General features: G+C 38.7%; 1 protein-coding gene and 1 long non-coding RNA gene across 5 annotated transcripts in view; one reads left to right on the top strand and one right to left on the bottom strand.

Annotated features, from left to right (window-relative positions):
• Positions 1–26,505, bottom strand: part of LOC116276349 — a 53,625-nt gene extending 27,120 nt beyond the window's left edge. Inside the window, exon 1 of the long non-coding RNA XR_004185801.1 lies at positions 26,297–26,505. This is a non-coding gene — a long non-coding RNA (uncharacterized LOC116276349). The remainder of the gene's footprint in view (positions 1–26,296) is intronic.
• Positions 1–26,542, top strand: part of KAT6A (lysine acetyltransferase 6A) — a 121,690-nt gene that overhangs the window by 38,169 nt on the left and 56,979 nt on the right. Inside the window, exon 1 of one of the 4 annotated variants that reach the window (XM_021942269.2) lies at positions 17,697–18,319. The exons of the other annotated variants lie outside the window; for them this stretch is intronic. Within the exon in view, the coding sequence (XP_021797961.1) occupies positions 18,317–18,319 (3 nt within the window). The 5' untranslated portion in view covers positions 17,697–18,316. Of the gene's footprint in view, positions 1–17,696; positions 18,320–26,542 lie in introns of those variants that run through there. 4 annotated transcript variants of the gene reach the window in all.

Genomic DNA, 26,542 nt, shown 5'->3' with positions numbered 1-26,542 from the left:
TCACATCATGTCTTCTCCTTTGTGTGTGTGTCACCTGTCCCTCTGCTTCTCTAAGGCCACTTGTCACAACATGTATGGCCCACTTAGATAATCCAGGATAATCAACCCCCCATCCCAATTTTCTTAATGTAATCACACTCGAAAAGACCCTTTTCCCAAATAATTATCCTTTACAGGTTCCAAGGATTAGGATGAGCTGTCTGTGGGGAATTTCAGTCTACTACTCTAGGTTTTCATTTGACTTGGCAAATACCTAGGAGGTGTATTGCTGGGTTGTATGGTAATGGTATGTTTAACTTTTATAAGAAACTGCTAAGCTGTTTCCATAGTGGCTGTACTGTTTTGCATGCCTGCCAGCTGTGTATGAGTATCTCATTTATTCAGACTCCTCACTGGTACTTGATATTGTCATTTTAAAAAGCCATTCTAATAGGTATGTAGTGGTATTTCATTGTGATTTTAATTTGCATTTCCCTAATGATTGGTTGTGTGAAGCATCTTTTCATGTGTTTGATGTACATACCTTCTTTGGTGAAGTGTCTCTTCAAGTAGTTTGCCTATTTTCTTGGCAGGGGGCGGATTTCCTCTTTGTTATTCTTTTTTTTTTTTTTCTCTTCTTTTTTCCCCCATACCTCTGTTCTCCCTAAAGTTAGTTTTGGGCTCCAGGGAATTGGGAAGATATTTGTGCTTTTATAATCCTTTATATTCCTCAATATTTCCTTGCCACAAACTTGTTCTGAGTTTGTTTGTTTGTTTTTTGAGACGGAGTTACACTCTTGTTGCCCAGGCTGGAGTGCAATGGCACGACCTCAGCTCACCACAATCTCCACCTCCTGGGTTCAAGCGATTCTCCTGCCTCAGCCTTCCAAGTAGCTGGGATTACAGGCATGCACCACCCACACCCAGATGATTTTTTTTTTGTATTTTTGATAGAGACGGGGTTTCTCCATGTTGATCAGGCTAGTCTTGAACTCCTGACCTCAGGTGATCCACCCACCTCAGCCTCCCAAAGTGCTGGGATTACAAGTGTGAGCCACTGCGCCCAGCTTGTTCTGAGTTTCTAAAACTAGGTATATTAGACTTGGTTTCTTTTCTGGCTTTTGATAGATTTTCTCAGAAAAGAAAATATAATCTAAATTAACATGTAGTGGGTATGTTAGGTCTGGGATTGCAAGTGACTGAAGCCCTTGAGTAAAAAGGGCAATCTGTTAGTACATAGGACCAAACTATAAGGAATGATAGGGATGGAATTGGTTTTGGGGACAACTAATCTGGGAATTAGATTATTGCCTGGATTATCTCCTCTTCTCTCTGCTCTCTCTTTGAATTGATTACATTGTTTTCTGTCTCAGATGAGTTTTCTCCAAATGATTGGGATCATGGTTGCTGGTGTTTTAGGACGCGTATCCTTCTATTTCAGTGACCCCAGAGGAAGAAGAGGGACCTTCTTTGCAAATAGGCTTAGGAAACCCTGGGAAAGCAAAGAAGAATCTGGTGTCAAGAATGATTGGGCACATAGTAGAGCACAAACAGTTTATAATGCTGGCTGGGAGTGACTGCTGGGTTAGTGAAGGCGAGGACCATCATATGATTTGTTACACAAGCCGGATCACTTTTGAGATGAAGGGAAGTACTAGGACAACAGATGTAAACTTGGGCTGTCTCACATACCCCAGTGATGGGGAGGTGATAATCAGACTTGTTGCACAGTAGGGTGCTCTGAGGCTGAGGGTTTGGAATTGGGAAGAGACTTGCCAAAGTGTGTGTGGAAGAAAGCCAGGTAGAGCTTTGGGCTTTATTGAATCTTTTTGAGGTAAGCCAAGATTTCTGTAGATCTGCCCTAATTGGTTAAATGTAATTGCTTTATGGATAAAGTTGAAGTTCTAGAATCTGAACCCCATTTCTACTTTCTCATAGGAAACTAGTTCTGTGCTCTGATACAGTGTTTACTCAACAAATACATGGATTGTCTGATCTGCAGTTTTCTGGCCTATTGTCAATAGATGGTATTGACAATATCAGTCACCGAGGCTGGATTGCAGTGGTGCGATCTCGGCTCACTGCAGCGTCTGCCTCCTGGGTTCAAGTGATTCTCTTGCCTCAGCCTCCAGAGTAGCTGGGACTACATGCGTGCACAACCACACCCAGCTGATTTTTGTATTTTTAGTAGAGACAGGGTTTCACAATGTTTGCCAGGCTGATCTTGAACTCCTGACCTCAGGTGATCCGCCTGCCTCTGCCTTGGCCTCCCAAAGTGCTGGGATTACAGGTGTGAGCCACTACCCCCAACCTGAGCCACTGTGACTGTCCTGTTTTTTTTGTTTTTGTTTTTTCTGGTTGGGTAAATGTGTACTTTTTCTTTAATGAGACCTGTGCTTTTTACAAAGGATTGTGTTTTGTTTTGTTTTGTTTTTGAGATAGGGTTTTGCCCTGTCGCGAGGCTGTAAGTGCTGTGATCATGGCTCACTGTAGCCTCAGTTTTCTGGACTCAAGTAGTCCTTTCACCTCAGCCTTCTGTGTAGCTGGTACCACAGGTGCATGTCACCATGCTCAGCTAATACTTAAATTTTTTGTAGAGACAAGGTCTCCATGTGTTTCCCAGACCGGTCTTGAACTCCTGGGCTCAAGCAATCCTCCCACCTCAGCCTCCCCAAATGCTGAGATTACAGGCATGGGCTACTGCGCCTGGCCTGACAAAGGATGTTAATGTTTAATACGTTCTGGAAAAACAGGAAAAAAAAATTAAAGGTTTTGTGAAGAATGTAAAATGCACACACATGCACACATTAGTCTTCTCAGGGTCACATGCCACCTTTTCCACAAAGATACTTCTTGTGACCTTTTATGTAGGGTGTTTTTTTTTGTTTTTTTGTTTTTAAACTTACATACTGGATTATCTGCACCTAGCACAGTGGTGCTGTATGTGGTTGTTCAGCAAGTATCCAGTTCCTGTGAAGTCTCCTAAGATAACAGCATAAGATAATATTTAACATTTTTATTTTCATATAAACTAATAGCATTGCCTTTTAATATTTTACTTCAGATTAGTTTATGGTTCCTGTTGTTTTATTCAAGTTCTACAGATCTAGTTACTGTTATCCCCATTTTATGGTCAAGGAAAGAGATCCATTGTAGTTAACTAACTGATTTTCTCTCTTATGTAGCTAGTTACTTATATGCAATGCTCTCACTTATATATTTTCTGCAACTAATTAAACTAAAACTTGAGAGCATGCTATTAAAGGGTGAATGATGATATATGATTTGAGATACTTGGTAGGAAAGCCAGCCTTGTACAGGGTGCTGTGTATGCAGAGTCATTTACTGTAGAGTTTACATTAAAAATTGATTTTCAAGGTAAAAAATTACTCTCTTCATCTTTGATACTGCTTTATTCACCAGCTTTTAAATTACAGTTTTAAAATGTCTTCTATATATAGACTTTCTAGAACTATACCAATACAGTTGCCATTAGGTGCATGTAGCTAAATTTAAATTAATTAAAGTAATGATAACCACTAGCCATATTTCAGTTACCCCCTAGCTCATATGTGGCTAGTGGTTACAGTATTGGACAACAGAGATATAGAACATTTCATCATCCCAGAAAGTTTTACTAGACGGCACTGTTCTTGAGAATAGTGTTAAAAAAAAGTCACTTGAGGGGCTAGACACCGTGTCTCATGCCTGTAATCCCAGCACTTTGGAAGGCCACGGCAGAGGCAGGCGGATCACTTGAGGTCAGGAGTTTGAGACCAGCCTGTGCAACATGGTGAAACCCTGTCTCTACTCAAAAAATATATGAAACTTAGCTGGGTGTGGTGATGCACGCCTGTAATCCCAGCTACTTGGGAGGATGAGGCAAGAGAATCACTTGAACCCAGGAGGCAGAGGTTGCAGTGAGCCAAGATTGTGCCACTGCACTCCAGCCTGGGCGACAGAGTGAGACCCTGTATCAAAAAAAGAAAATACTGTTTAAGGACGGGGTTTCATTTTTTAGGCTCTAGGATTTTTGGAGTTGAAAATATTAGCTTTAGATTATCCTAATGAGGGGAGCTTTGTGACTTACTATCTGTAGATCAAGCCAGTCATGTTCACACTTTGCCTAATCTTTTAATAGTCTCTCTGGCTCTGTATACATCAGCCATACTTGGCTGAGAGTTTTTTGCGGGGGTGGGGGGGGGGGGGGGGTTAAGTAGTACGGAATTTGCAAATATTTGTTTTATGTAGTTAAAGCCTTGATGCTTAATATCTTTTCCTTATCAATAAAATAAAGGTAATGAGATACCAACTATATAGAATTTGAATTAATTGACAGGGGTTATGAAGTTAACAATCAAAATTTTAATGAACCTTCTAGTCCTAGTCCCAGGAGAAACCTTTGCTGTGTTTTGAAGATATCTCAACTTCATCTCTCCTTCTCTAGACTCCTAAGCCCTTAAAGCTCAGTGTAGTGCCTTATAGAACTCAGTCCACACACTTCTGAAGTAACTGCTCTGGACCAGTCACTGTCTTACATAATTTACTAATTCATGTATGATTACCTTTAACTAGATAATGAGGTCCTTGAAAGTAAGAAACCCTGTTTTATACTATAATTTTAGAAATTAAGAACTAAAAGAGACTTTAGAGATAGTCATGTCAAGTATTTTCATTTTACAAATGAAGAACCCTGGCAGGTTAAGTCAGTTCCCCATATTTGGAGAATTAGAATTAAAGAACTAGCCTTTCATCAGACTATTAGTTGATTATTAAATTATTCTGAAGGAAGTTCTAAGCACTACTCTACGTTGAGGATACTATATTATCTATATAAACTGTGTCATTGTAGAATAAAGTTATTTATAACTCATGATTTCAGCACACGATATTTCCTATTTGTTTCTTATGACATGTTCTTAGGGGCAAATTGCATGATAGTTTTGGAGATACAGTATTATGAAAAAGGCATTTTTGGTTTTAGATTAGAGTAAGTTGACTGATTTTTTTTTTTTTTTTTTTTTTTTTTTTCCTGAGATGGAGTCTTGCTCTGTTATCCAGGCTGGAGTGCAGTGGCATGATCCTGACTCACTGCAACTCTGCCTCCCGGGATCAAGCAATTCTCGTGCCTCAGCCTCCCAAGTAGCCGGGATTACAGGTGTGCATCACCATACCCAGCTAATTTTTGTATTTTTAGTAGAAACGGGATTTCACCATGTTGGCCAGTCTGGTCTGGAACTCCTGACCTCAGGTGATCTGCCCACCTCGGCCTCCCAAAGTGCTGGGATTACAGGCACGTGCCCAGCCAACTGATTTCTTAGGTTAAATAAATACTCCCGATCTATATCTTCATGTATTGTACTTGCTAGTATAGGTTGAGCATCCCAAATCCAAAAAGTTCCAAAATCTGAAACTCTTTGAGCATCAACATGACTCTCAAAGGAAATGCTCATTGGAGCATTTTTGATTTCGAATTTTTGGATTTGGGATGCTCAACCAATGAGTATAATGCAAATATTCCAAAATCCAAAAAACATTTGAAATCTGAAACACTTCTTGTCCCAAGCATTTCAGAGATAAGGTATACCCAACCTGAGGTGAGGTAACGTAACGCAAGATGTTATGGAGTTGGAGTGTCCATTTATAGAAGCAAATAGGCCTGACTGTTTCTATGAGCTATACGTTCTGATCTGTAGTTTTATATTCCAGGTACAGTTTTCGTTTTGATATTACTATTGTGTACACACGTGCACATGCACACATACACATATATACTCTCAGACACCTACTTACAAGAATGCTAAGAACAGCAAACTGTCCTAGGTACAGATAAGATTAGACTCTTCTAGGGTCCCTAAACTGGTTTTTTTTTTTTTTTTTTTTTGAGATGGAGTCTCTGTCACCCAGGCTGGAGTGCAGTGGCGCGATCTCAACTCACTGCAGCCTCCACCTCCCAGGTTCAAACGATTCTCTGCCTTAGCCTCCCGAGTAGCTGAGATTACAGGCGCCCGCCTCCACGGCCAGCTAATTTTTTTGGTATTTTTAGTAGAGACAGGGTTTCACCGTCTTGGCCAGGCTGGTCTTGAACTCCTCACCTTGTGATCCACCTGCCTCAGCCTCCAAAGTGCTGGGATTATAGGCGTGAGCCACCGCGCCCGGCAACTGTTTCTTAAAATTCATTTTTATTCCTTCTAGTCCTTGGCAAAGTGGTGTGTATATTAGGTATTAATAAGGTAATTGTTATTTGACAGTATACTTTTGCTTCTCAAAAACTTTGTTTATTTCTGTGGTAGCATATGCTTGTAGTTGGCCGGGACCAGATCAGGTCAGGCTTTTTTGCAGAATACAAGTTATTTCCCTATAGGGTTAGTATCCCCACCTTCTTCCCCCAAGAACTGAAATCATTTTCAGAAGGAAGTCATTGCTTCTGAATCAAGACTTTAGTTATGGGCTTTTCTTCTTTTCAAAGGCAGTTCCTTTTCTGCAGTTGTTCTTTGGATGGATGGATGGATGGATGGATGGATGGATGGATGTTGTGGGGAGAGGGAGGGGGGAGGGGGAGAGAGAGAGAGAGAGAGAGAGAGTGTGTGTGTGTGTGTGTATTTGCTTGCAGCATTTGAATATGTGCAGCACATTGGCTTTCTAGACATCCTTTGTATAGTAACAGCATGTGTGGAAGGGCTGGCAGCCTGTAAAACAGTTTTTCTCCTCTTCCCCCTCCTTGCAACCTCACTCCCTCTCTGGATCTGGTGACATTACATAGATAAATGTGCTGGCTAGGAAAACAGCAGAAGGAGTTGAATGTCTGCCAAAAATTTGCAGCATGAAACCAAGCTGGCTGCTTCATCCTGGCTTTCCTGATCTCTTATTGTGTGTGTGCAGTCTGCATTTGTCAGGGCTTTCCTTACTGAGCATTACGTCACTATGTTCTCCACCCTTATCACACTGTCTTTTCTTTTGAGAGCTACTGTCCTCGGGCTTCAAACTCGTTAAACACTTAAGGCTTTATTTATACTGTTATGGATGTAGTATTGAAGATGAAATATATTTAAGTCAGATACATTTTAATTTGATGTAATGTTAACTTAGAGTATGCTTTTGTATGTTTCTGAGCAACATTAGGGTAATGTAGAGAATATCTTTTCAAAGGACTTTGAAGACAGAAAAGTACTGATTTTTTTTAAACACGAATATTTATAATGACTTTATAAGAATCAAAATCTGGAAGCAATTCAGATGTTCCTCAAATGAGGAATGGACTGTGGCCTAGTCGTACAATGGAATGTTACTAGCAATGAAAAGGAACAAACTATGACACAGCCATTAACATGAATGAATCTCACATGTAATCTGCTAAGCAAAAGAAGCTAGACTCACAAGGCTACTGACTGTATTATTCCATTTATATGTAGAAATAGTGACTTTTGTAGAGATGGAGTTTCACTCTTGTCGCCCAGGCTGGAGTACAGTGGCATGATATTGGCTCATTGCAACCTCTGCCTCCCAGGTTCAAGTGATTCTTCTGCCTCAGCCTCTAAGTAGCTGTGACTACAGGTGCGCGCCACCACACCTGGCTAATATTTTTGTATTTTTAATAGAGATGGGGTTTCACCGTGTTGGCCAGGCTGCTCTCAAACTCCTGACCTCAGGTGATCTGCTCGCCTCGGCCTCCCAAAGTGCTGGGATTACAGGTGTGAGTCACCGCACCCGGCCAAAGTACTGATTTTTAATGTTGATCAGCATTGTGAATAGTCATTTCTAGAACAAATGATCTCATTTACTAGTCTATTGAATTAAAGATGGTAATGTAGGATCTTGAAAGTTGAGGTTCTTATTTTCAAGATTTTTTATAAAGTTGAGTAGACTGCAAAATATGTCAGTGGTTTTCGAGGGAAAAATTAGCTTTTCAGTTTTTTTTTTTTTTTTTTTGAGACGGAGTCTTGCTCTGTCGCCCAGGCTGGAGTGCAGTGGCCGGATCCCAGCTTACTGCAAGCTCCGCCTCCCGGATTTACGCCATTCTCCTGCCTCAGCCTCCCGAGTAGCTGGGATTACAGGCACCCGCCACCTCGCCCGGCTAGTTTTTTTGTATTTTTTAGTAGAGACGGGGTTTCACTGTGTTAGCCAGGATGGTCTCGATCTCCTGACCTCGTGATCCGCCCGTCTTGGCCTAGCTTTTCATTCTTCGCAAGGTCTGGTGAGAGTGCTTGAATCTATGTCTAAAAAAAGGACTTCGCCTATTAAAGCTTTATGTAGTTATTTAAAAAATAAGTGTGCTCCTACTTCTTTTTTTCCTGAATCCTTTAGGCTTATACAGTTTAGGAAAGCATTAATTTGAATCAGTTTATTCAGGCACCTTATCTATAATACTTTCATTATGTTTGTTACTTAGCATATGCTATCCTGTATTGTAATGTTAATGCACACATGTTAATTTTACAACTAGATCATAAGACCCAGCAGCATGGAGCTAGTTTTATTATATATTTGTTTCTCTAGCACCTAACTAAATATCCTTATGCACAATAATGGTCTGTGTAGGTAACATTAAAGATACAAATAGTATGAGGTGATTTCGCTAGCTGACTACTAGTGTGCTAAGGCTGTTATAACAGAATACTGTAGACTAAATGGCTTAAACAACAGAAATTTGTTTTCTCACAATTCTGGAAACTGGAAGTTGCAAATCAAGGCACTGGCAAGGTTATCCTCTCTCCGTGTCTTGCAGATGGTCACCTTTTTGCTGTGTCCTCACACAGGCTTTTCTCTGTGAGTACACTCCTGATTTCTCTTCCTCTTATAAGGATACCAGTCCTGTTGGATTAGTGCCCCATCTTTATGATCTATTTAACCTTAATTACCTCTGTTAAAGGCTTTCTGTCCAAATAGAGTCACATTGAGGAATTAGGGCTTCACCATATGAATTTTTGCAGGGAGCAAAATTTAGCCTATAACACTGACCTCCTGAAGATAGGTAGGTATGCCAGGTTGCTAAGATACTAAATAGAATCCACATTGGATACTTCAGTAAAGAAAATGATGTGTAGGGAATTGATAAAGCAGATGCTGGAGAACTGAAATGCAAAATGGAAAATTGAAGTAACGCCGAGGTAATAACTTCTGGAATCAGCTACAACCCCATGGGCTGGGGGAACAAAAAAAAAAAAAAGAGATGTGAATTATTAGAAGCTTGGAGCGGGGGCTTCACGGAGCCGAGATTCAGACTTACAAGGAAGGCCCATTGCCTGATTACTTTCAAAGACTTGAGCGAGAGGCCCCACAAAGTTGGGTCTCAGATCTCTCAGAAAGATGCCTTGCCCTGCTGCTGTTGGGCTTTCTGGGAAGCATGGTAAGTCTAGTTCTGAGAGAGCTGAAAAGAAGCCGAAGACTGGAAACAACCGTTTCTCCTCAGAAAGGGCCAATGCTAGGGTTCCAGTGGCAGGATAGGAGATAGCAAGGAGCAAGTCCGTTCTTCTGTCAACTTTATGTTCTAGTCTTCCTCTAGTGTGTTCCTGGCTGGTGGAGCTGAACGGGAAGCCACCTGACAGGAGAAAGGAAGTATGTAGAATCCGAGCCCCACATCGTAAGGCCCGGTAGAGAAGAGTGAACTTGGACTTGAAACACAACAGCTTAATAGCTGGTACACATAGAGAGGTGGGAGTACAGCCTCTCTGAAATTTACTTCGGCAGTATGGATCAAAAATCTTAGAAATGTGCATACCTTTTGGCCCAGTAATTCCAGTTCAAGGAATATGTCCTAAGGAAATAATCCAAAAAGTAGTAAAGATGTAAGTACAAAGCTGTTTGACTGCAGTATTGCATATAATAAAAAATTAGAAGTAATTTAAATGCTCATCAATATGGGATTGGTCAAATTACCTTATAGCATTTAGTGAAGTGTTACATAGCCTTAAGAAAGATGATATTGATTTGAATTTGTTGATGTGGAAATAAAAATTTAGCAAAGAAGCAGATTATACCCCATCCTGCTATGGACTCATCTGTGTGTATGTGTGGGTTTTGTTTTTTGTTTTTTGTTTTTGAGCAGAGTCTCGCTCTTGCCACCCAGGCTGGAGTGCAGTGGTGCAGTCTTGGCTCACTGCAACCTCCACCCCCCAGGTTCAAGTGATACTCGTGCTTCAGCCTCCCGAGTAGCTGGGATTACAGGTACACACCACCACGCTCGGCTAATTTTTGTATTTTTAGAAGAGATGGGGTGTTGCTATATTTGCCAGACTGATTATTTTGTTTTGTTTTGTTTAAAATCTGTGTAAAGAAAAAGCTGAAAACAATATACAGGAAAAGAGACAGTATAACATCAGGTTAAAGAATGCAAGCTCTGGAGCCAGACTGCCTGGATTTGTATCTGGGCTGTGCCACTTACATCTTTATGACTTGGGTAACCCAAATTAATCTTTCTGGGGATGTTTCCTATCTGGAAAGTGGTGATGATACTACCTTCCCCATAGGACAGTTGTGAGGTCTGAAGGTTTTAATACCTGTAAAGCATACAGAACAGTGCTTGTGATTAAGTTCTCAGTAGATGCTGGCTATTAGGAGGAGGAAGTGAAAGATTAGGAGAAAATTTTAGTCTTATCTCTCATTTTATTATCAAAATTTTAGTATGAATGTTACGATTTTATAATTAGGATAAATAGTAAAGCTTTTCTGTTGAAACTAAAAACAGTAAAGCAGACAAAGATGTACTAAGTATCTTTGTTTACATGTAGGAGACCTAGAACTCCAAGATGCTCTCTTTGTAGGTAACCAAGCATTTCCTGCTGCAGCCTAGATGTAGCTGACAACTGAGGCTTGTCTTTTGACAAGCCCCTATTCCTTGTTGTAGGAGAGTTTCATTCTTCGCAAGATCTGTACAGATCCCCAGGGACTTGATTGTTACACTCACTTCTGGCTAGGTTCCCAAGGCCTTCATCTAACTTTTGCCCTAGCTCCTTGGGTGTTTCTCTTCCCTCTGTACTGCACAGAATCAAACTTAAGCCCCATGCCTTTTAAAAAAATAACTGAAAAATTACTCACTTTTTTTTTTAGTGGGCTGCGAGTTTCAAGATTTTTATTGTAGCATAGAAAAAATTTAGAACGGAGTCTTACAGTTTTTTAAAAAGTCCCTTGACAACGTTGCCTCTAGGAACTTGTTACTAGCCGCCACTTACTCTACATTTCAACCTCCTTCCACCTTTCTTGACCCTCTCAATGCCTTGTCTTAGTTTCTTAGGTAGAAAAGTTTTTGTCTTACTAAGTTACAGAGACACTAATGTGCTGTGTTAAAATAAAAGGTCTTATTACTAATGTTTTAGTTACATTTAGGAACCTGCTGTAGCTTCCACATTTTTGTCTATCTTTTCCCCTTTCTTAATAATTCTCTGAGAGTGGAAAAAGGGAGTAAAAGATTGATTTCTATTTGCTATGAATAATGCTGTTCTTTGATGAAGGCAGCAGAGAACCTCTGGTCAGTATTTGTTTTAAATATCCAACTTTAAACCATTCTACACTATATTATGTTAGTATCATTATTTACCAATAATAGAGACCCAGCATTTTCTACCTGTAAAGCCTCCTTCCTCCTTCTTCCTTCTCTCCTTCCTCTCCCTCCCTCACATTTTAGCTATAGATTGTTCACTTGAGCAACTGAGTTGAAAACTGCATAATGTATTTAGAGTTAGGAACTTGGAGTCAGAATATCTACCTGACTTTGAATGTTACTTTTGTCACTTTACTAGTCATGTGCACCCTTGACAGTGATTTTTTTCTTTGTTTAAGGAGCGTATAATGATTTTTGAAGATCCCTTTTAGTTCCAAACCTCATGATTCTGATAACAGAACCTTGCATTCTATTAGCTATGTATCAGTTATTATTCTTCTAGGTCTTGAAGAAAATGATGCTATTTGCCGATTTGTTCAAGTGTTCTTAAACTTCTATTTGGCCAAAATAAATGCCTACAATAACAATCTTTTAAAAATTTAATGAACATGAAAGTATTGTTAAACATCTTGCTTCTTCTAAAATATCACTTTTTTTTTCTTCTGTTTTTTTTTTTTGAGATAGAGTCTTGCTCTGTCGCCCAGTCTGGAGTGCAATGGCGTGATCTTGGCTCACTGCAACCTCCGCCTCCTGGGTTTGAGTGATTCTCCTGCCTCAGCCTCTTGAGTAGCTGGGATTACAGGCGCCTGCCACCACACCCCGCTAATTTTTGTATTTTTGGTAGAGATGAGGTTTCACTAGGTTGGGCAGACAGGTCTCAAAGTCTTGACCTCAGATGATCCACCTGCATCAGCCTCCCAAAGTGCTGGGATTACAGGCGTGAGCCACCGTGCCTGGCAACCATCACTTCTATATGTATTTTAGCATAGAAATATTCTTTTGCTAATGCTCTTACACTCAAGTACCACTAAATTATTTTTTAGGTGGGTAATATGCAGTGTGGTAAATGTGTGTGTACAAAGACTTTAAAACTCTTAATGCAATTGTGTAAGTAAATACCATGCATACAGAATTTCTTAGGCCACAGGAAATTTTAATTAACTTGCCTATTTCAGGAAGTTAAAATAGAACTAAAACTTGCCCTGAGTTAAGAAGTAGCAGTCAGTCAGTTAACAAAAATAAGCTTTGAAGGATAGATACAGTTTTGAAAAAGGTGTAGCATAAACTAGCACTTACTAGGTGTTTCTTACATTTGAATTACACAGCTATAACTTTATCTGATTTAATCTTCACATTAACTTGAAAGGCAGGTATGTTGTATTTTAACACTAAAAAGGTTAAGTAACCTGCTCAAAGTGATGCCACAGTGGCAGAACCCAGTCTGTTTTTAAGTACTGCTGAGCTGATTCTTGTAGGTAGAGATACAAATGACTTTGAGAGAAGGGGTAAAATACCCTGGAGAATGAGCGTAAAGTATGATTTCTGAAGGTGAATGAGTAGATTGGGAATAAAGGAAGATAGAGTGAGAAAGTTAGTTTAGTTTATAAAGGAGGGAATTGAATTCCAGCCTGTGGGAGTTGACAGTTGAGAAATATTCTGTAAGTTTTGAGCCAGGCAAATGACTGGATACAAATAGTATTTAAGGAGGATTAATCTGGTAGCAATATGCAGAAAAAAGTCAAAGGAAAGGAAGAGTAGAGGGAGTCAGTCTGTGTAGGAGATTGAATATGGTGACATGACTGAGTCAGGAGAGAGGTATGTAAAAGAAACTAAAGTAGAAAGAAAAGGATCACAAAGGAAGGGAGAGGCAATAATAATTTTTAAGTATCATCCTGTATTTGGATGAATGAGGAAAATTATGTATCACTGACAAATAGAAAGTGGAGCTTTCAAATAACCACTAAACCTGTGAAAGAAAGGTAACACTTTACAGTTTCTTAGCTTCGAATTTAAATTCAGCAAATATAGATATTGTCATTTTTGATGTCACTTCTGATTAAGAAATAGAACATTGTTATAGTATCTTAATAGATGATTGGTTTCTCATCTCAATTTCCAATAATCTACATATATAGTACAAGTGGAAATTGAAGTTGATCATTACTGATCTAATTGTATCCTTAACTTTGACCAATAATCCTATTGATGTCTAATTGTAGAAGTCATTGAATGAACTCATCATAATAAAAATGAATTCAATTTAGCATCCCTATTAAAGTTTTATAATGGCTAATGGGTTATGTTGGAGTTGATTAAAATTATAGAAAGTTATAGACTATGAATAATGCAAATTATAGGTCTTTTCCCAGGCCATTCATGTTTTTTTTTTTTATTATAAATCTTTTGCAAGTGTGTACTTTTGAGAACAGATTATCCTTAAAAATGTTTAATAAGCAGTCATAGAATACTTGATAGTATGTGGAATGCTGAAGAACTTAAAGTCCACCCAAATATAGTTTCCTTGAAGAGTAAGTAATGATAAATGGAGCTAAGCATGGTTTTGTTGCATTTAAATTTCAACAAACGCTTACTTAGTATATACAAGTTCACTTGAGGTGAATTAAGTGGTGATATCTGCTCACCTAGGATATCAGTTTGGAAAAGGTGGCTAAAAATGGAATTCAAAACTGTCAGAAAGGATTTGGTAGGCTATTATTAGTGAAAGAATGAGAAACTTGGTAACATTAACATGGAGGGCTTGCCTGAGTGAAAGAGAACCATATGTTTTAGAATGTTCAGCTTGCTTCTTCCTCAAAGTGTCAGCACTTTCTAACAAAGGATGAGTTTCCTAAAGGGAGTATGTGTGCTAGTTTGTTACTCTTATGATATTGGAAATAACTAATTTTGCAAAGATTCTCTTAAAAGGCTTACTTTTTTGGTGTGTGAGTGGAAAATATGAATGGTACTTAATTGGTTTCTAATTGTTTTGTGTGGATTTTGTCTTTTGAATTGATAAGTGCTTTGAAAATGTGAATACAACCTTTTCTTTGATTGACTCAAATTTTTATGTTATGTTAAAATGTCCACCAAGGAGTAACATTTACTAGACTTCTTATTGTGTATTGGGTTATATTTTGACAACCTTGCAATATTCATTTTCCTCATGCCCAGCCATTGAGCATCATTTTGGTTTCCTTCACTGTACCATGCCTGAGAATACTCCAATTTTCCACTCTTCTAAGCTTAAGACTTACTGCTCTTTATCCTTCAGGTATTTATATAGTAGAGTGCTTGTCTGTAGATATTTATCAACTTATAGATAACATCTCTGCTGAAAATTATTTGTCTCAAGTTCTGTGAAACAAATACCCACCGAAGAAAGTTAATTTCAGGTTAAATTTACTTTACTTGATTATAACTGTGGGAGAAGAAAGGGGTGGGATAAAGTGCCAGGGAGCCACTAGAAGACTGGAGCGGCAGTGTAGGTTGTAGTTGTAGAGGGATAGATTTGAGAGAAGGTTATGGTGGTTTATGCTCAGGGTAACCTGGATGGATAAGATATATGGTGAAAGAATTTTTTGTTTGATACTGAAAAGTGTTTGATTGTTAGGTTTAATTCTTAGACTTACTTCACAAGAAAATTGTTAAGACATAAAGGTGAGTTGTTTTTATGCAATTGGATTAAAAGATAACTAACTTGCATGTAGGTACAGTGAAAATAAAATGGCTAACATTTAAATTCAGTAGCCAAATATAATTGTTATTAGTAACTTTTTTTTTCATTTTTGATGGGCCACAATTATATACAATTATATTTCTAATTCTGTTTACTGCATACAAGATTTAACATTCCTAGGCTTCTACAGGAATGGTTAAAAATACAGGTTTCAAGATGAGAACAAATTATAGTAGTTGCTTTTCATTGCATGAGTTTTGACCTATTACTTAAATCATCTGATTTGTGAAAATATGAAAAATTTGTACTAATTGGTTTTGTTCATTTTTTATTATGGTAAAATTTATATAAAAATTTACCATTTTAACTATTTTTTAAGTGTATAATTCAGTGGCATTAAGTACATTCACACTGTCGTGATACCATTACCACCATCCATTTCTTTCTCATTCATTCAGAACCCATCATCTCAAATAGACTCTGTATCCATTAAACAATAACTTCCCATTCTCCACTTCCCATGGCCTTTGATAACCTGTTTTATTTTCTGTCTCTATGAATTTGCCTATTCTAGGTACCTCATATAAATGGAATCATATAATGTGTCCTTTTGTGGTACACTACTAGATTTTAAAGAAATGAGTTGCAATAATTATAGTTGAACGTAAGTTTTATGTATGCTTTAGTCTGTTTTCTGCTACTGTGACAGAACGCCACATACTGGGTAATTTATAAAGTAAAGATGTTTATTTGGTTCGTAGTTTTGGAGACTGAGAAGTCCAAGATCAAGGGGCCACATCTCTCTGTGAGGGCCTTCTTGCAGTGCCATAACATGGCATAAGGGCAGAAGATAGAAGTGAGCATTATGAGACAGGAAAAGGGGGCCAAATTCCAACGATAACTAGCCCACTCCCCTGATAACAGCATTAATCTGGTGATGAGGGCGGAGCCCTCATGGCCCAGTTATCTTCCGAAAGCCCCCACCCACCTCTTAACACCAGACTTGGAGGGGACATTGAAACCATAGATATTTTATAGATGTTTTGTGTTTAAGTCTATAGAAGGATGTGCTCATTATTCTTTTTTGTTGCTTAGTGCATGTTTGAGTGTTATAGGGAGTATTACATGAATTATATATGTACTTCTGCCATACTCTTTTAATTGGCTATGCCAGTGTGTCTCAGTAATTTCCAGTGGCGTAAAACTTGAGAAATTTTGTAGCTTTTAGAAACCGCATACCTGTATTGCCTGATTGCTTATGAAGTGATCTTTTAGAGGTTTCCAAAGTCAGGAGTTTGAGTTTACAAGTGCAGTTTTTTCCCATGAAAATTTCAGTGGTGACAAATTATAGAATTTATCATTCAGTTCAGTCTTAAAAGAACTAGAAATAATTACATATAATAAAACAGGTTCTTGACTGTTCTTTTTGTCAGTGTTTAAGAACAGAGACAAAATAAAGTTAGATTTGAGTTCCTCAGATACTAGAAAATATAGATAATTACAGGTTTATGGCCTTTAAAAAAATTAAAGACGGTATTGGGGGAAATAAATGAAAATTGAAACCGGGCGTGGTGGCTCACGCCTGTAATCCCAGCACTCTGGGAAGCCAAGGTGGGTGGATCACCTGCAGTTAAGAGTTCGAGACCGGCCTGACCAACATAGTGAAACCCCATAGCTGGGTGTGGTCGCGCATGCTTGTAATCCCAGTTACTCGAGAGGCTGAGGCAGGAGAATCGCTTGAACCCAGGAGGCGGAGGTTGCAGTGAGCCGAGATCGCCTTATTGCACTCCAACCTGGGCAAGAACAGCAAAACTCTGTCTCAAAAAAAAAAAAAGAAAAGAAATGAAAATTGGACTTTAAGATGAGAATATCTCAGATATATCTGTATATCTAGAAAATGTCATTATTTAAGATATTCTAAATGGTTATGATTAAAAATTCTTTCATGGTGTAAACTTTAACAGAGAACATTGGGCAAAATTTTTACTGTTCCTGTTTTTAAAAGTTATCTCTAAAAGTTCAAGTCAGAATGCCTACTTGTTACAGAATCATCCACCCTGTGTTTGCCTCAATACTGCCATCTAGTGATTATTATAGCGATCTCAACATGGTGCTTAAGGAGATGTAGGGCAACCGATGACACAAGGTACACAATCTTGGTACCCTCTGCCACAAGTCTCCCTCTGCTTTTGAGTTGCTGTAGCAGACTTAGTTATGGCCATGAAATCACTTTGTGAGATTGCTTTGTAACCAATAGACCTTTTCTGTATTGCTGTGATTATTATTGCAATGCACATGGCTTTTTATCAGGTTCATACCAACTCATTGTTCTTTCTATGTAAGGTACTCTTATTTTATCTAGTTCTACAAGGTAATTCAATTAATTATTCAGCAATACTTATTGAGTTTACTAGGCATTGTTTTTGTTTTTGTTTTTATTTTTATTTTTTTTTGAGATGGAGTCTCGCTCTTGTTGCCCAGGCTAGAGTGCAGTGGCACAATCTCGGCTCACTGCAACCTCCGCCTCCTGGGTCCAAGCGATTCTCCTGCCTCAGCCTCCTGAATAGCTGGGATTACAGGCGCCCACCACCATGCCCAGCTAATTTTTGTATTTTTAGTAGAGACGGGGTTTCAGCATGTTGGCCAGGCTGCTCTCAAACTCCTGACCTCGTGATCCACCCGCCTCAGCCTCCCAAAGTGCTGGGATTACAGGCATGAGCCACTGCGCCCAGCTTAGGCATTGTTTTTAGTAGTAGGAATATGGTCCTAAAAAACAGATGAAAATCAGAGCCTTCATAGAAGTTTCATTTAGTTAAGAATAAGATATACATACATGTTAATTAATGAAAAGGGTTAAGGGGAAAAAAACAAAGCAGGGAAGGAACTTGTAAATTATTGGGGTTGGTGGATTGCTTTTAAATGCTAGATGGGGTGTTCAAAAAAAGCCTTACTGAGAAGGTGACTTCCTGAGTAGAGATCTGAAAGATCTAGGGACAAATATTCTAGATATAGAAGGAAAGCAGATGCAAAGGCCCTGTGCCTGTAACCGCTGCCTTGAAAACCTAAGCAAGGAAGCTGGAGTGGAGTGTAGAGGGAGAGAGCAATAGAAGATGAGGTCACAGAGGCAACTGAGGGGGAAAACAGGGTAGTACAGATCACATGGGACCTTGTAGTTCATGTGGCATTTAATCTGAGATGGAAGCAATTGGACTGGAGAGTTTGGGGCAGCTGAATGACATGCTTTGATTTACCTTTTAACAGATTCACTGTGGCTGCTGTGGTTAATGGTGTGTAAAGTCATTTGCTACAACCTTTTTTATTAGTTGTAGGAACAGGTTTACTTTATATAGATCATGGGAACAATACAGTATAAGAAGCTTGGATAGGTCTGAGAGAAACATATGGCATATTTTCTGTCTCTGCACAGATTTTTAAAAGTTGTATTCACTGATTATCAGTAGTTTTTGTCTTTGTGATACAGAGCAATTGAAATCAGCTTGTAGACTTTTACTTGGAAAATACTATGACTATCTCTTCTATTTTTCCTATAACCACCTTAGTGCATTTCAGATTCATATCTTACGGTGAACCCAATATAGTTTTAGCCCTACCTAACTGGGTTTCATGCTCATTAATAGTTTGGGAATTAGAGTGATCTGGAGTTACAATTTTTAAATGCTTTTAACAATATAGTTTGGCATACTGTAAAACAAATCATGGTGTACTGATTAGCAGTACTATTTGACCAACAAATTAAAGAAAACTGATAGACTATGTCTTAACCTAGATGATTTATTTAAACCATTTGTTGCTGTAGCTCATCAGCTGAAATGATTAAACCCCCAAGGTACTGTTACTCTTTCCCAAATTGCACTTAAAAAACAAACTGAAATTATCACTTAGTTAAAATGGCATGATCATTGTCAGTAATAGTAGTTCTCTGTGGATTCACTTTGGTTTGGCAGCTGAAAAGTTTATTATTTTTATGTTTGGCCAAAGAATGTGCGTCTTCAATGGGGAGCGTGCCATGTGTGACTGAAAACTGTTTTTATACAGCTTGGCTCTGCTTGGAATAACGCCTTTATTTGGCTTAACAAATTGCTTTTCAGCTTTATTTTCACACTGTAAATATCAATATTGTATAAACTTAAGTTGTCATTATTGGGACTAATCAGCAAATTGTTTTGTGTCATGAGTAAGCAAGGTCTAAGACAGATTATTTGATAAGTGCTAGAATAATTTGGTTAAACTGTCTATCCAGCTCTAAGTAACAACACAGCCAGTTTGAATCACTGCGCCTCCACCCTTCATTTTCATGAGTAGGTGTGAATGGCTGAAGCTAATTTGGTTTGGGATAGACAACGTCTAGTAATGTGAAACTGGCCATATATAAAAGAAGTATTAACAGTAGTAATATTACAGGGAGCATACAGGAACATGGGGTACAATTTTGCTAGGGGTTTCTTAGTTATGATTTTGAATACCATTTTTTTTTTTTTTTTTTTGCAGTTAGAAACTTTACTGTCTCGTTCTGGATGATAAAGACACATGTTTGAAGACACTGATTACTCCGTAGTCTTAACTTTCTAAGACTGTTTCCTATGCTGAAGAAGAAAACAAATTATTGTTTTCCAGACTTTCTCCTTTTTTTCCCTTTTATGTTTGTTAAGTAGTAATAAAATGATCTAATCTGTCCCTGAGAAGTATAGCAGATTGGCCAAGTATTTTGCTATACTTAAGTATGTTAATTTTGGTAATGTAGTTTGAATTGTGATACTGTTCTCAGTCTTCCCTCTAGTCCCTGTCCTAAAGTAGGCTTTTCTTCAGTGATTGCTCTAAACCCAACTTTGTTCCTTTTTAAATCCAGACTGCTGAAGTGATATAATGTGCTTTATATGTGAACGTGGTACTGTGACCCACCGTTCATAGGTCGCTACATTGAATTGTGTATATATCCCTCAAGCAGAACAACTTTTCCATACTCTCACCCCTGTTTTATAAAGGATGGTGTAGTGGAGAGAGGCCCAGTAAGAAGAGTTGACACATTCTTTGATCTTCACTGCCTCTAAAGATGATCGTTGCTCCCTATGGACAAATTTTTCTGATATGAAGTTCTTTCCGTCTGTTAATACCATTATCTTGGCTTTAGAGGCAGAGACTGTTATTTACCAATATTCTTTTCTTTAACTGTCTTTGCAAAACTTTCTTATCTTGGGAACTGTCATCATTTTCACTGATAAAGACATTTATATGATTCTTCTAAAATCATGCCTTCTCAGCTTCTTGACTTCCAGATTCCATTATGTTCATTCTTGCTTTCTTCAGTACTGACCCAGAATGCAAGCTCCATGAGACATGGGCTGTGTCTGCCTCATTACCACTGCGCCCTCAGTGTCTAGGAGTGCTTATTATTAAAGAATTCTTGCGGCCAGGCGTGGTGGCTCACGCCTGTAATCCCAGCACTTTGGGAGGCCAAGACAGGTGGATCACGAGATCAGGAGATTGAGACCATCCTGGCTAACATGGTGAAACCCCGTCTCTACTAAAAATACAAAAAATTAGCTGGGCGTGGTGGTGGGCGCCTGTAGTCCCAGCTACTCGGGAGGCTGAGGCAGGAGAATGGTGTGAACCTGGGAGGCGGAGCTTGCAGTGAGGTGAGACCGCACCACTGTACTCCAGCCTGGGCGACAGAGCAAGACTCTGTCTAAAAAAAAAAAGAATTCATGCATGTTTGCCATTTGGGGTTTCCTTCATTAGCCAGAACCTTATACTTAAGATTGAAGCTGCAAACTCTAACATGCCTAGGTCCCAGCTACTCAGGTAGCTGGAGGCAGGAGGATTGCTTGAGTCCAGGAGTTCACGTCTGCAGTGAGTCATGATCATGCCTCTGAATAGCCACTGCACTCCAGCATGGGCCTATGTTCCACAAAACATAGACCCTGTCCACAAAACAAACAAACAAATGAAACAAAAAATGAATAAAAGAAATCACAAACGTTAAAGCTCCTCTGCTGATATAATCTTCAATCCTCCTTTTCCAATTCTTTCACCTCCTATTGAACCTTTGTAGTTTTATCCTGATTCTTACAGTACTTTAACTCCTTACACTTCCAGCTTGTCAGCTCCCTTCTTCTTATGATGGTCAGCCTCTACCATCATAAGATCTGCCATTTGAGAAACGTCTGCATTTGCACTCGAGGGCCCCTTACCCTGTGGCTTATCCCTCTCTAGCTCTCTGTTTTTGTCAGTCCAAGGCTTCAGAAGTGTTTAAAAAGTTGTATAATTATTTTGATGGGATCCAGTATAAATGAATTCTTTCAAATCATAGCTTCATGTTTAGAGCTGATGGACAGTTTTATTTTCTGTCACCAGTTGCTTCCGCCTTCCACACAGAGACTTTGAGACCTTTGCAGCTCCCTGTAAATGCCCAAACCATCAATTTTTCTTACGGCAAGTAATGTTGCCTTTTGTTTTAGTGGAAATATGGAGGCCATTTTGCAGGGGCTTCCTCAACTTTTTTCTCATGTATTTTCAGTTTATTCTCTTTCTTAATGCATACTTCCCTGATTCTATCTTGACTGAAGGATGTGTGTCTGCTTTCTGTTTTGATGGGGGGCGTTTTTGTTATGTGTGTTTTTGAACCCACTCAATCTTTCCTCTCAGTTTTCTTGGTCAATTATTACTTTTTCATGTTCTTTCTGGCCAATCCGTGCGCCACATTTACCAGGTGATTTTATTTCCCATTTTCCAGAAATAATGGAGGCTGTCAGAAATGGGCATCCCCCCATCCCTCCTACAAACAATGTATTTCTATTAAGCCAGTATCTTTACCTATGCTTTACAATTCATCTTCTTTTTAAAATCAGAACAGTAATCTAATAGGTCCAATCTCTTACTACATTTGTCTTCCGTTCTACATTTAAATAGGTTTAGTCTTTCCCATCTTGAACACCTGGAATACATTAAAACCTATTGCAGTTTCTTTTTAGCTGCCTTTTATCTGTCCCTTCATGGCAGTTTTTTGATCCTGTGACTTTAGTTCTTATTCTGTCACTGAAAAGGGCTCTCTCACAATGATGCCTTCAACTATTTCTCAATTGCAGAATCTAGTAGATACCTTTTTTTTTTTTTTTGACAGAGTCTCGCTGTGTTGCCAGGCGGGAGTGCAGTGGCATGATCATGGCTCACCGCAGCCTTGACTTTCTGGGCTCAAGCGATCCTCCTACCTCACCCTCTCAAGTAGCTGGGACTACAGGTGCTTACCACCGTACCCGGCTAATTGTTGTATTTTTTGTAGAGATGGGGTTTTGCTTGCTGCCCAGGTTCCAGTAGATACTTTATCTTTCCAAAATTGATTATTGATTACTCTCTACTTGTTGAAGTTCTTGTGTCGTTGCTTCTTTTGCTTCTGTTTTCTCTTAGATTGGTCCATTGTGGTCTCCTTTTTTTTCTCAGTGTTCGTGAATGTTGGTATGCTTCTCTCAGTCTTTATCCCATTTCTGTACTCCCCTCTCCTTACTTTCTACCCTTTTCTACCCACTCCACGTTCTTACTGAGTACTCTCAGTTATCACCTGCAGGTTGATATCTTTTCAGTCTATCTTTAGCCTGTTTTCTAAGTTCCAAACTTTAATGTCCAAATCACTATTGATATTTCTTGAAGAATATTCCAAGGTACCATGGTCCTATATTATATTTTTTATTAATTTAAATTTAACTCTCTAATTAAAATATACATACAGAAAATGCACAGATTTTAAGTGTACACCTTAATTACACATAATTAACATCTATGAAACCACCATCCACATCCTGAAAGAGAACATTACCAGCACCTCAGAAATCTGTTTACAATTCACTACTGCTTCCTTCCTTTCCAAAGGTAACCACTTTCCTGACATAACAGTGTAGAACTATATTTGAACATTACATTAAAAAATTGTACAGGGTGTATTCTTTTGTCTGTTCTTTCAGTGTGGTTTGTGATATTCATCCATGTTGTTGGCAACATTTGTTTATTTTTATTACTGTGTTAACATTGTACTGTATGAATACAGCACAGTTTATCTGTTTAGCCACTTAATTATTTGGGTAATTTTTGTTTGAATAAAATATTATGAATAATGCTGCTCTGAACATTTTGGTGTATGTTTTATGAATATATACTTCAGTTGCGTGTATAGCTAGCAGTGGAAGTGCTGGATCATGTGGTATGCACATGTTCAATTTTAGTAGATAATGTCAACATTTTCAAATTAGTTTTGTTAATTTATATTTATATTCCTGTCAGCAGTGTATGTTGCTGTTCAACTTTTTTTTTTTTTTTTTTTTTTGAGACAGAATCTCATCCTGGCGCCCAGTCTGGAGTGCAGTGGCACAATTTTGACTCACTGCAACCTTTGCCTCCCGGGTTCAAATGATTCTTCTGCCTCAGCCTCCCGACTAGCTGGGATTACAGATGCCCACCACCACGCCCAGCTAATTTTTTGTGTGTTTTCAGTAGAGACGGGGTTTCACCACGTTGGCCAGGCTGGTCTTGAACTCTTGACCTTGTTATCTGCCCGCCTTGGCCTGCCAAAGCGCTGGAATTACAGACGTGAGCCACCGCATCTGGCCGTTGTTCCACTTTTTAATCAACCCTCAGTATTACCAGTCTTCATAATATTAGCCATTCTCGAAAGTCTATTTTCTTGATGACTAATGAGATTGAACATCTTTCCTTATGTTTGTTGGCCTTTCATGTGTTATTCATGTATTTTCTGTGGGAAAGTACCTGTGGAAGTTTTTGCCATCTGTGTTGAACTGTCTGCCTCTTCCTTACTGCAGTGTAAAAGTTCTTTATCTGTACTGGATATGGGCCATTTGTTGGTTAAATTTGTTGTTCATGTCTTACATTCTGTGGCTTGCCTTTTCATTTTCTTAGTGCTGTCTTCCCAGTCTCTTGTCTTCCTTACTGTGCTTCCCTCCCCAAAGCAGTTAGCCATCAAGTCCTGACAATTTTATCTTTTAATATCTTTTATCTTCTTTTCTGCATTTCTTTGCTCAGCACCTTAATACAGTCCTTCTTTGCTCATGGCCTGGATTATAGATCACATCCCTTGCAGTCAATTTTTAACTGCTTATAGAATGACTTTTCTAAAATTTAAATCTTGGCTGTACTGTTCCTCTGCCTAAAATCTCCCAGTTGTACCTTAGAGGCTACAGAATAAAGCTTAAATCTCATGACTTCCTAGGCCTTCTTTAGAGTCCCCCGCCCCCCAAATTTTTACTGCTGGATAAAGTCTTTCCTGACCTACTTCCCCAGTTCTTTTTTCATACTCCTTTTTGAGGAAAGGATGTGGTAGGCGTAATTATGATTAAGCCATAGTTATTAAGACAACTAGCCGTTCATCTCTCAGTCTCTTGGCTGAGCACTACTGTTAGCTTGTTTGTGTTGGATGTTTTGATATTGGTGTTCTACCTAACTCTCTCATTAATCTGTTTGCTTTTCTGGCTTATTCTCTGCCAGCCACTTAGTTATTGGTGTTCTCACCTTAGCTGTCTTCTTCATACCTTTCTCCATGAGAAAACTCATCAATTCTGATGGCTCTAATGCCATTTTGTATGTATATGACTTCTAGATTTTTAAATCCAGACCAGTCTCTGTCTTAAAGTTCAGATCTCCCTGTATTATATTGTCAGTGGGTATTGCTACATGAATGTTAATGTATTTTATTTTATTTTATTTTAGTTTAGTTTATATTTTTCCAAAATGGAGTTTTGCTCTTGTCACCCAGACTGGAGTGCAGTAGTGCGATCTCGGCTCACTACAACCTCTACCTCCCAGGTTCAAGCAATTCTTCTGCCTCAGCCTCCCAAGTAGCTGGGATTACAGGCGCACGTCACCATACCCGACTAATTTTTGTATTTTTAGTAGAGATGGTTTCACCATGTTGGCCAACTGGTCTTGAACTCCTGACCTCAGGTGGTCTGCCCGCCTTGGCCTCCCAAAGTGCTGAGATTTACAGGTGTGAGCCACTGCGCCCAGCTACATAAGCATTTTTAAGCTCAGTAAGCCCCAAACTAAGCTCACATTCCACTCCCAAACCTGATTCTGTATTTTCTACCTTTTTGTACACCTTTTTGAACCTGGTGGGGCTGCCTGTTAAATACTTCCGGAAAAACTGAAGTCAAAGGGTACTTCTGTGAAAGTACCTCCTTCCCTACTTTCCTCCTCTGTTTTCCATTACTATAGTTCTATCATAGTACCTACAAACATTTTATTGTACTTTCTCTGTTCTCCCCAGTAGACTAAAAGCATCTCGATACTTTGTCCTTGGGGAAGCAAGCAAATGAATGAATGAATGAACGAACGAATGCATGCATGCATATTGAGGGCTTTCCATTGCCATCCTGCACAGTGCCTAGCATAAGCAGTTGAGAGGTGACTAAGGGTACCTCCAACTAAACAAATTTAAAATGGAACTCATCAGTTTCCTCCAAATTGCTTTCCTCCAAACTTTCTGCTTTAAAATGGCTTGCTGTGCACAGTTGATAGCGTCACCATCTTTTCAGTCCCCTTAGTCATATTTAACTCACTTTCTTTTTCTGCTACTCTCACAACTGGTTTTAAGCCCATTGCTGTTTCTCTATTTCATTTCCTTAGCTTTGGTTCAAGTTTTCATCTTGTCTCCACCAGATCATTGTAATCACTGTTTAAATGTTTTACCTATCTTTGGAGTTTTCCCTGTTCGTCTTTGATATTGCTACAATACTTATTTTTCTCCAAGTGATTACCTCTTGGTTCTGTAAACTTGCCTATAGGATCAAATCCAATTTAAAAAAATTTTTTATTTTTGTTTTAAAGCTGTATTTAGGTATAATTGATATATAAAAAATGCAAATATTCAATGTATACATTTTAATGAGTTTGAGTCCAACTTCTTTACCTTCGGTGGCAGTCTTCACGAACTTATCTAGCTTCTTTTATTTTTTTTCTCTCCCTTATGGCAGAAACTATATGCTTTAAGCATTGGCCTTACCAGACTGCACACCTAAGTCTGTTCTGTTTATACTACTTCTATTGCCTTCTCTCCATCACTCTTAGGAGGAACATAGATTAAACAAACCACTCTTAACACTTGTTAGCTATTGTCCTTGGACAAGTTTCTAAAGATCCCATAACATAGTACTGGTGCTTAATACATGTTGTTTTCCCCTTTCAACCTTTCCCTTTCTCCACATCACTGTTGCAATTTCTCTTTCCTACTGCTAGAAAACACTTACTGTTTCTCTCTTATAGCACTTAATGTCTTCTGCCGTGGAGTCACTGTGTCTGTGTTTACTTGTATATATCTTACTGCTCTTCTACTAGATCACATGCTTTTTCGAGGCTTACACTGTGTCTTCTTGAACTTATTCCAGTTGAATTTTTCAGTCTTAAGGGTTTGCTTTTTAAAATCCCCACTGTATCATTTAGGTTCTAAGTGATGAACCTGATTGGGATAGGATTTTTTGGAGTAAAAAGTTTCT

Source organism: Papio anubis, chromosome 8 (assembly GCF_008728515.1).
Source record: "Papio anubis isolate 15944 chromosome 8, Panubis1.0, whole genome shotgun sequence".
Taxonomy (NCBI): domain Eukaryota; kingdom Metazoa; phylum Chordata; class Mammalia; order Primates; family Cercopithecidae; genus Papio; species Papio anubis.
Note: the sequence above shows the minus strand (reverse complement) of the source record. Positions and strands in the feature narration are given on the sequence as shown.